We start from the raw sequence: 10,027 nt of genomic DNA on the forward strand, positions 1-10,027 counted from the left end.
TTTTCCTAGCAGTCCATGGTATTCTCAATACTCTTCTCCAGCACCACATCTCAAAGGCATCAATTTTCCTTCTATCCTCCCTGGTCATTGTCCAACTCTCTGATGCATAACAAGTGATTGCGAAGACCATGGCCTGTATCAGGAAACTATTTCTTAATGTAATCACACATCAGGTAAGTTTATTTTTAACTTCAAAACAGCAGTTTTCTCAATAATGGAGCTGACTGTTCAGCTGATTCTACAGGTTCTTAATACAACTACAAATGCCACATTTGCAATTTGCTATGTAAATTTTCTTTGTTTTTTATCAGTCTAAGGTTGAATTATTCATTGGCATAACCATCATCACAACCAAGATATAAAACATTTCTGTTAACCCCAGAGCTTTTGGATGTCCCTCAAATATGCATTGTATATTCACAAGTGTCCTTATTCCTAACAATGTACTTACCTACTATATACTACACTTACAAATGCTTATAAATATTATAGTGGGGGGAGTTAAATGTAGTTACCTTCAAAGGTAGAGACTTCCTTCTTGTTTGTAAGTGTTGTGAAATCTAGTAGGATGCACAGCCACTCTATGAATGAATGTCAGATCAGAGCTTTCCCTAGCTTGAGTCACCCTCAGAATTGGAAGGGAACAAGATGACAAAGAAAAAGCAGAACTTCCAATTTGGACTTTGCATATTTCTGTTTTATTTATTTTCTTTGATTGGGAATGTGTTATATCTATATATCTATATGTCTATATCTCTAGATCTATATAATTAAAAGGTGCATTGCCATGGGAAAGTATGCTGTTAGGGACCTCTCCAAAGTACTGAAGAGCAATGGTGTCTCTCTGGAGATTAAGGTGTGTCTGATTCAGGCCATAGTCTTTGCTATTACTTGTTATGCATCAGAGAGTTGGACAGTGACTAAGGAGGATAGAAGGAGAATTGATGCCTTTGAGCTGTGGTGCTGGAGAATAGTATTGAGGGTACCATGGACTGCTAGGAAAACAAGCAGATTCATCCTGGACAGGGTTAAACATGGGCGGCTCCCTGGAGGCAAGGATTCTGAGGCTCGGTCTAACATACTTTGGACATGTTGTAAGGAGGAACCCGTCCTTGGAGAGGCAAATCATGCTTGGTAGGGTGGACGGACAGCGCAGGAGGGGAAGGCCCTCTATGAGGTGGATTGATTCAGTGACTGGAGTAATAGGGATGGGTGTGTTGGAGACAGTGCGATTGGCACAGGACAGAGCAGAATTTAGGGCTGTTGTACATAGGGTCGCTATGAGTTGCAAGCAACTTGACGGCACATAACAACAATATATATAATATATATTATATATTGACAAGAAATGGAACAAAACCACACACTCAGTCAAGTATAATCAAGTAATAAGGTATAGGTGAAATGTCAATGCCCTCAGAATTCTCTGTTAGCTGACTCCAGGAAAATTCCATTTTATTTGTTGGTAAATTAAAAAATATTTTACATCCATTTTAAACACATTCCTTCAGGATAAGAAGTCCCAACAGTTTACCCTCTCTTCAAGTCCCCAACACAATACCTGTTCCCTGGTTTTCTGAGTTAAAATAAAAAGTGTGGTGGATTAGCCCAAATAAGCTTTATGCAAGCAGGTGTTTCCCTCATTTGGTGATTTTCTTGACCAGAATTTACCCTCTACAAAATGGATTGCCTATTAACAATGGGCTCTAGTATGCTAAAACTTGAGATTGACTCAAGATAGGGCAAGGTTTCACTCTATTGTTTGTAAGTTCACTGTGAGTATTCTATTTGATACCACACAACAAAATTATGTATTTGTTAAGTGAAAGCAATTTCTCAACTTCCCTCTAATCTACTTCAAATGGTTTTATTGTCCTCATTGTTTCCTTTCTTTCTCAGAATAATGTTTCTGATTTTATCAAGTAGGCTTGGACCTATGCCCTTGCTCCCTCCCATCCTTTCTTCTCTCATCTCTTTCCTTCCTTTTTTTATTGTCTTAAAGCACCCTTGTTCTTCTTAAGAAATAAACAACAAGGTTCCACTCAGCCTGGTAGCTTTCAAGGCCTCTTTCCTTGGGTGTGCTTTTGTCAATAGGCTGGCTTTAAAAAAAAAACAAAACAAAACAAAAACTTTCAATGTTTCCCTGTCTTCAACGCTTCCAAACACTCCCTAGTCTTGCAAAAGTGTGTTCTACCCTCCATCTTTCTATTGTAATTACTCTGTTTCAAGTTGCCAGTGACATTTAATGGTGTATAGGGTGGTTGGGCTGATGAAACACTCAGTGAAAGGTTGATGATTCCGTCATCCAGATGTGCCTCAGAAGAAAGGTCTGGTGACTTACTCCTGTAATATCATGATAAACCCTATGGAGCCCAGTTCCGTAAAGACAATTCTATAGTAACCGATAGAATTTAACATTTTTGTTGATTGAATTACTAATTGCCTAGTCTCATCTTCTGAAATACATTAGTTACCCTAGTTGTCTTGTGAGTCATCAACTTTTGATTACCAAAACACAGAGATCTCTGATATTTTCCTTCTCTTTTTAATTATTTTATTATTTATTATTTATATACTTATTATTTTATTTTCATCACTCGTTATTTCTCACTTAACCCTTTTCACATTGCCAATATTTCACAAAGTTCACAATATTCTCCTTTGGAGAATTTGACCATCTCCGTAGCTTCAGTGGAAGCATGGTGCAGACACAGATGATACTTCATTCTGTCGTACAGAGAACTGCTAGAAACTGGAACCAACCGAGAAGATTAACAACACGGCCTCCATTATCCATCCCTTCCACAGCACATCCACACCTCTCGTCTAGAGTTTTTCAGAACCTTCTACTTCTAACCTATTTTTTCTTCAAGTCATCCCACAAATGGATGCCAAACCATTCTTTCTAAGACACTGAACTCTGAAAAAGAAACCTTCTTGACCACCCCACCCCAAACACCTGAAAGATCTGTAAATACCTTAGACTAGTCAGAACTTGACTATGTGCTTTTAAACCTTGTTTCATACAGAACTTGCTAACACATTTCATCCTCCGCGTATATTGGACAGCTTGTCATTCTTGACCATGGCCTACAAAATCTCCTTGCCTCCTAGGAAGCCTTCCCAACCCCATTTCCACTGGTCAAAATCCAACTATCCTTCCAGAGTTGTTAAAAAATGAGTCTTCTTTCTATGAAACCCCAACTGAAATAATTCCTTTGTAGTCTACCATTTTATTTTAGGAAGTGTTTTTAACCTATAACTTACTCTATTTTGTATGTACATGTGTTTTTAACTGTCTTGTCCATCTTGATTTTTGCTAACAGGGGAGTTTTGGAAAAGGACAATTGCATATTGCCTTTCTATCTCAAACAGTGCCTAAGAGAGCTATAGTCACAGTAGGTGCTCAATAGCTTCTCTATTGATCTGAGTTTGGCTGTTGATACGACTGTTCTCTCACTAATTTATTTTTCGTCTTTCATAGAGTCAACCCCCACTATATGATTTAACTGCCATGAAGGTGCCAACTGCGATTTGGGCTGGTGGACATGACGTTCTTGTAACACCAAAGGATGTGGCCAGGATCCTCCCTAAAATCAGAAATCTCAGTTACTTCAGTCTATTACCAGACTGGAACCACTTTGACTTCATCTGGGGCCTTGATGCCAGTCAGCGGGTGTATAGTAAAATCATTGCTTTGATGAAGGAGTACTCCTAAGTCTAGTATATTTACATTTCAATAACAAGTGGCTTCTAAGTTCACAGAGGCTTTAAGAAAACTAGTGGGTGATAAGTAAGGTTGCCTTCAGTAACCTTGTTTCTGTTACTGAAGTGTTCCTTTATTTTGAAATTATTTTAACAGTGTTCCTCTTTTGTTTAAAAGATGTCTGCATCTGAAATCACAGAATTTTATCCCCAAAGGCAGGGATAAACCCTCTTTTTTTTATCCAAAATGAATAAACTTTGCTTTGATACATGAATAGTTGAGGGTGTAATTAAAATATTCCTTTTCTATTCAATTACCATAAGATTATATTAACAATGACCTCATGTAAGTAATAGCCTCATCCTGCACCTTTTGCCAAAGAGTTGAACTTGGGCTTATAAATACTGAGTTAGAAAGAAAGCCTTGTCAAGACTGCCATTAGAGAATGAATATTGAGTGGCCAGACCTTGTGACTTACCGATATCACCATTAGGTCAATTAGCAACCTCCTGCTGTCATCTACAAGCAGGCTATGAAGTAAGACCTGGTCCACATCTACAAGATAAAAAGAAACCTAATAAAATTTATCAGAAAGCTACTAAAATTTAAAAGAGTTTTGGTGACCTCCTGGACAAGAAGTTTGTTGTCAATCCAAAATCAAACAGTGGAATCTATTAGCTCCTCTGCAGGAAAAATGAGCAGTCTACTCCCATGCAATTGGCAGCCTCTGCAAACCTGCTGGAGGGTCAGCTAGGAATAGGGTTCCAACTCCATGGCTCATAATAACAACAATAAAATTTAGGTGTTCCAAGAGAATGTCATAAGTTTCAAGAAAGAAAATGAAAATGAGAGTAAGTTAAAATATTATTTTTAAAAACTATTCTTCTTTGATCTATTGAAATTAATAATTCTCTTGATAAATAATCTCTTGTTTTATTCTAAAAATAAAGTGAACTAATAAAATGTAAGTCCTTATTATGAAACTAGTACTACTTTATTATGAAAGTAGACATTTACTATCTCTTTTGTATTCAGTTAGCAACATATAAAGCAGCTTCCAGGCAGCTTAATATAGAATCAACTACGCTTTAGTTTGCTTGGTTCCACAATCAACACTCCGACAGCCAGGAAATCAAAAGACAAATTGCATTGGGAAAGTCTGTTGTCTGGGGCCTTTCCAGAGTTCTGAAGAGCAATGATGTTAGTCTGGAGACTAAGATGTGCCTAATCCAGGCCATAGTCTTTTCAATTACTTGATGTGCATCAGAGAGCTGAACAATGACTGGGGATGATCAAAAGAGAATTTATGTCTTTGAGCTGTGGTGCTAGAAAAGTGTATTGAATATACCATAGACTTCCAGGAGAACACACTGGTTTGTCCTGTTTTTATTGTTTTATTGTTGTTTGTCTTGGAGTTGAGCATGCTCATAGTGACTCTATGAATAAAAGGCCTGAAGCCCCTCTACAACTATCAACATTTATCAAAGTTCATAGAGTTTCTGGAGGCACGTTGTTTAAGAAAAGAATGCCACTCCTACTTCCAAAGGTTTGTCCTAGAGAGGGTGAAGCCAAGCTGCTCCATGGAGGCAAGGATTCTGAGGCTTCATCTGACATACTTTGGACATGTTGCAAAGAAGAACCAGTCCTCGGAGAGGGATGTCATGCTTGGAAGGGTGGAGGAACAGTGCAATAGAGGAAGCTTCTCAATGAGACTGATTTATTCAGTAATTGGGGCATCAGAGTCAATAAGGTTGGCACAGGATAGAGCAGGTTTCAGGGCTTTTTGTACATAGGGTTGCTTTGAGTCGCAAGTGACTCAACAGCACATAATAACAACAGCAAGGACACAATAGAGATATTTAATGTTTTACTCTGTAAGTCTCTAAAATTTTGAAGAGATTAATTCTATGATTTAGAATACAATTCAGTAAGGAGCTCTGGTGGCCTAATGGCAAGAAGCTGTGCTGCAATCACAAAGACATGTGGTTCAAGGCCACCACCTGCTCCGTGGGAGAAAAATGGACAATCTCCTTCTGTGAAATTAACTGTCTCTGAAAACCCAGTGGAGGATGAGCTATTGGTTGGTTCTAACTTTGTGGTATACAACAACAACAACAAGGTTATAAAACACTATATTCAAGAACATTGGAGTTTTTGTCTGATTTCTTCTATTTCTGAATGGTGTAGACTTAGAAGATCCTTTATCTTCTATGAAGATATACTTAGTGAGAAAATAATAATCATAGATACCATCAACGGTTTCTTTTCACTTAAAAAGATTAAGTGTAAATTCACTCACCAATATTTGAATGTAAGGTCAAAGTCTTTTGAAAGAATAAATGTTGAGTCTTGGTTACATACCAACTAACTGCTCACTGCTAAACAATCCAGCATATCTCATCTTTGGCTTTTTGCATACTTACAATACCTTTTAAAAAAACACTTGGAGAAAAAAAATAAGAGCAATTAAACATATTTTTATCAATTCAGAATATCTCATTTTATCACAATATTTGCTGCCATTTGAGTCCAAGTTTACAGAGCAGGTTTGCCATATTTTAAAATTCCTTTTGTTGCATTTTTCCAAGGAGTATAATGTAATTTTTACCTGGATAACACTTTCTTTAAGTCATATTTATCAAATAATTCAAAGTTAGTTACATAATTTGACTGCTTAAAGTACAGCAGGCAGAAATATATCTGGAGGCAAATATCTAACTCTTAGTAAATAGATAATTCAACTAAAGTGAGCAGAAAGGCCTGGCTTTATTCTGTTAGCCTACTAGTTAACCGCATGTAGTAGGCATCGAGCATGACTTCAAGTATTTTAGAAAGAAAAAAAAGGCATATAAAAAGAAGATGGAACAAAGAGTCTTAAGTATAGTCTTAACCATTGATCTTAGCACAAAGCGGAGCTATCTCAGCCAGACTGCAAACCTATGGGCATGAACAGTACGTGTTATTTATTGTTTTGAATCACTTGTAGGGATTTTGTTACACAGCATTGCTGTAGCAGTTGCAGACTAAGAAAAATCCTGTAGGAATGCTCTTAGCTGGTTTTCCTTTAGCCAGATTACTACAGCAAACCACATCTTTCTATTTTTCCATATAACATGAAGTAAATCTTTAATTATCTTTAATAACCATTAAATCTTTCTTGTTATAGATCTTTATAGTTAGAATTTCTCCCCAAAGCTGCCTTGCATCTATACCTTGAAAACAGTAATCATTTTTTTAATTTACTTTTTTTTTTTCATTTTAGTCTCTGAGGTCAGAATCATGAAATCTTTTGCTCTTAGCTGTTTCTCACTCAGCATAGTGCCATTGAGATCTTTTATCAATTGAATTGTGCCCTGTCTTCCTTTTACCAAAATCAGGAAAGGTGAGCTTCAGGGTTTTATCTTTTCTCCTACCAATGCAATCTGTGTGCTGAGTAAATATTTTGAGAAGAATTATATATAGAAAAGTAAGGCATCAAGAATTGGAGGAAGACTGATCAAGAACCTCTAATATAGAGGACATTATCTATTTGCTGCAAATAAAAAAAAAAACTTGAAGCACTGACTTCAGAAAAGCTGTAACTTGTGGCTGCTGTGATGCTAGACACTGTGATACTGATGTTTCAAATGCAATAATGCTTACTCATTGTGGACAGTGTTTGGTGGAGCTCCCCAATTAAAAGAAGCTTGGAAACAGGAGTGGCATTGACTTCCAAAATAGCTTGCCTCTGGAAACTCTATGAACTTGGAGAAACGACGAAAGTTATACAAGTGTTCAGGTCTTCTGTTCATAGGGTCGCTATGAGTCGTCTAAAACTCGACGCACTTAACAACAACAACAACAACAACAGCCTTCAATATGGATTACATCTCAATATCTAGAAAACAAAATTACTCAAAACTAGACCAGTATGAAACATTATGATAGATGGAGAAAATATTGAAATTGTTAATTATTTCTTTTTACTCAGATCTGCAATCAACATCCAGGATAGCGGTAGTAAAGGAATCAAAAGATGTGTTGCATTGGAAAAATCTACTGTCAAAGACCTCTCCAAAGTGCTAAAGAACAAGGGTATATGTTTAAAGACTAAGATGCATCTGTCCTAAGCCATGGCATTTTCAATTGTTTTTCATATGCATCCAAAAGTTGGACAATGCATAAGGAAGACTGAAGAACTGATGTCTTTGCACTATGGACTATGGACTACCAAATGAACATACAAATCTGTCTTGGAGGAAGTGCAATTGAAGTGCTTCTTCGAGGCAAGGATAGAAAACTTTCTCACAGACTTTTGCATACTGGGAAAAGATACCATGATTGGAATGGCAGAGAGGGAGAATTCAATGAGATATCAACTCAGTGACTATAACAATGGGATTGAGCATTGTGGAGAGCATGATGGTAGAACAAGAGAGGTTAAGGTTTCATTCTGTTGTTTATAAGGTTGTTAAGAGTTGCAGTTTAACTTAATAGCACCTAAAACCAGCATGAAGTTAATGAGGCAGGATCAGATGAAATTAAGTTAATAAGGCAGGATGCAATCTCATGGATTAGTATGTATCTTGAGTCATTCTCTTTGGAGATGTAAAAGGAACTAACCCAACCAGCATAGAAGAGAGGGATCAACAACACACTCAAGTGTATCTGAGATGATGAGGATGGTGCAAGATAGGGCAGGATTCAGTTCCATTGCTCATAGGGTCGCTATGAGTCATAGTTGACTTAGTAGCACCTAAAATAACAAGAAGGAAAAAGAGCCAGGGTAAGAATATGTCCTTTGGCCCCAGGATCCTAGATTTTGAGAGGAATACTGAGATCAAAAAAACACTTGTAGGTTTCAAGAGATGTGAAATCCACTGATGGTAAAAGGAGACAAAGATCTTCCCCTAAACTAAAAAAGAAAGAAAGCTCTCCCTCAGAGTTGGCGCCCTGAATTCTAACAACTAGCGTCCTAAAACGTGAGAGAATAAATTTCTATTAGGCAAAGCCATGTGCATGTGCTATTTCTATTACTATTTGCCCTATTAGATCACTAATAAAGATGCCCCCAAAATATCATGTATCAAGCTGTTGCTTTTTTCTTGAAAATAATCTACTTTGGAGACACCAAAGTTCCTTTAACAATTCAGCTACTGAGCAACACTTGAATTGGTCTTCAAGTCTGGGCTTTATCTTTTAACTTCCAGTTTATCTTAAAAACATAACACTTCATTCAGATAAACTAACTTAAATTCATTGCTAGTCCACCAAATCTGAATCTTCTGTTCTGACATCTTCTTTGATGTGTACTCTGTCCTAGAAGAAAACATTTGTTTCTAAAAAAAAATAAAAAAAGTATTGACCACAAACAATTGATTTGACTACGCAATTCTTCATTCATATCTCAGTCTTACATTTGTTGTTGTTGGGTGCTCTCCAGTTGATTGCAACTCAACGGTGTGCCCGAAACAATGAAAATGTCTGATCTTGTAATGTCTTCACAATGTCTCCTATATGTCAGTCTATCTCATTGAGTCCTCTTTCATCACTGACCTTCTACTTCTATGTACCTTCCAGCCTAGGGAGCTCTGGTGGTCAACCCTAAGACAAGCAGTTCGAATCCACCAGCTACTCAGAGGGAGAAAGATGGGCAATGTCCTCCCTTGCAACTTCCAGCCTCGGAAAATCTGCTGGAGGATCAGCTATGACTCAAAGGCACATAGCAACAACAATTATTTTACCAAGTATGGCAGGAAATGGTTCTTCATCTTTATTTTGTTATCTTATTTTGATCTTACATATAATGAAAAAAAAAAAGGCCAAAAAATCCCCACTCACAAATACAACAAAATCCTACCTGATATTTGGAGCCTCACATATCTTTTTTTCTAGTCACTGCCTAAATCTATCTCATTGAAGATCTTCCTGTTTTACACTGACCCTTTACATCTCCAACCACGACATCTTTCTCTAAGGAATTTTGGTAACATGCCTAAACAGTATCATTTGGGAGTTTTTTTGGTTATTGTTTTTATCTGACGTATAGTAACTGTGAAACCTTTCTATAGCTTCTCTTTACATTTTAGAGCCTCAATATGACTGAGGGAGAATTTTAGGGTAGGGTGAAAACAGGTTTCTGATATTTAAATCTTGATAAATGATGAAACACTTTCCTCAGCCAGTATCAAGGTGTGGCAAAACTTTAGCCCCATCCCTCTGGGTGTGTCTCCCACAGAGCCAACCCAAGTGAAAACAACAACAAAATAACTTTGCTTTGCATCTCTAAAAAATTCCAAGAAATATTTACCTATGTTGTTCATATAATTTTATAAAGACCCA

At 37.1% G+C, this 10,027-nt stretch overlaps 1 protein-coding gene across 1 annotated transcript in view; it reads left to right on the forward strand.

Moving 5' to 3' along the window:
- LIPN (lipase, family member N) overlaps positions 1–3,718 on the forward strand; it is a 23,200-nt gene extending 19,482 nt beyond the window's left edge. Inside the window, exon 9 of the mRNA XM_006880321.1 lies at positions 3,485–3,718. Coding sequence (XP_006880383.1) covers positions 3,485–3,718 — 234 coding nt within the window. The remainder of the gene's footprint in view (positions 1–3,484) is intronic.
- Positions 3,719–10,027: the final 6,309 nt, after the last annotated feature.

The sequence above is a fragment of the Elephantulus edwardii genome, unplaced genomic scaffold (genome assembly GCF_000299155.1).
Source record: "Elephantulus edwardii isolate Elephantulus edwardi_28Jun2011 unplaced genomic scaffold, EleEdw1.0 scaffold00007, whole genome shotgun sequence".
NCBI classification, from domain to species: domain Eukaryota; kingdom Metazoa; phylum Chordata; class Mammalia; order Macroscelidea; family Macroscelididae; genus Elephantulus; species Elephantulus edwardii.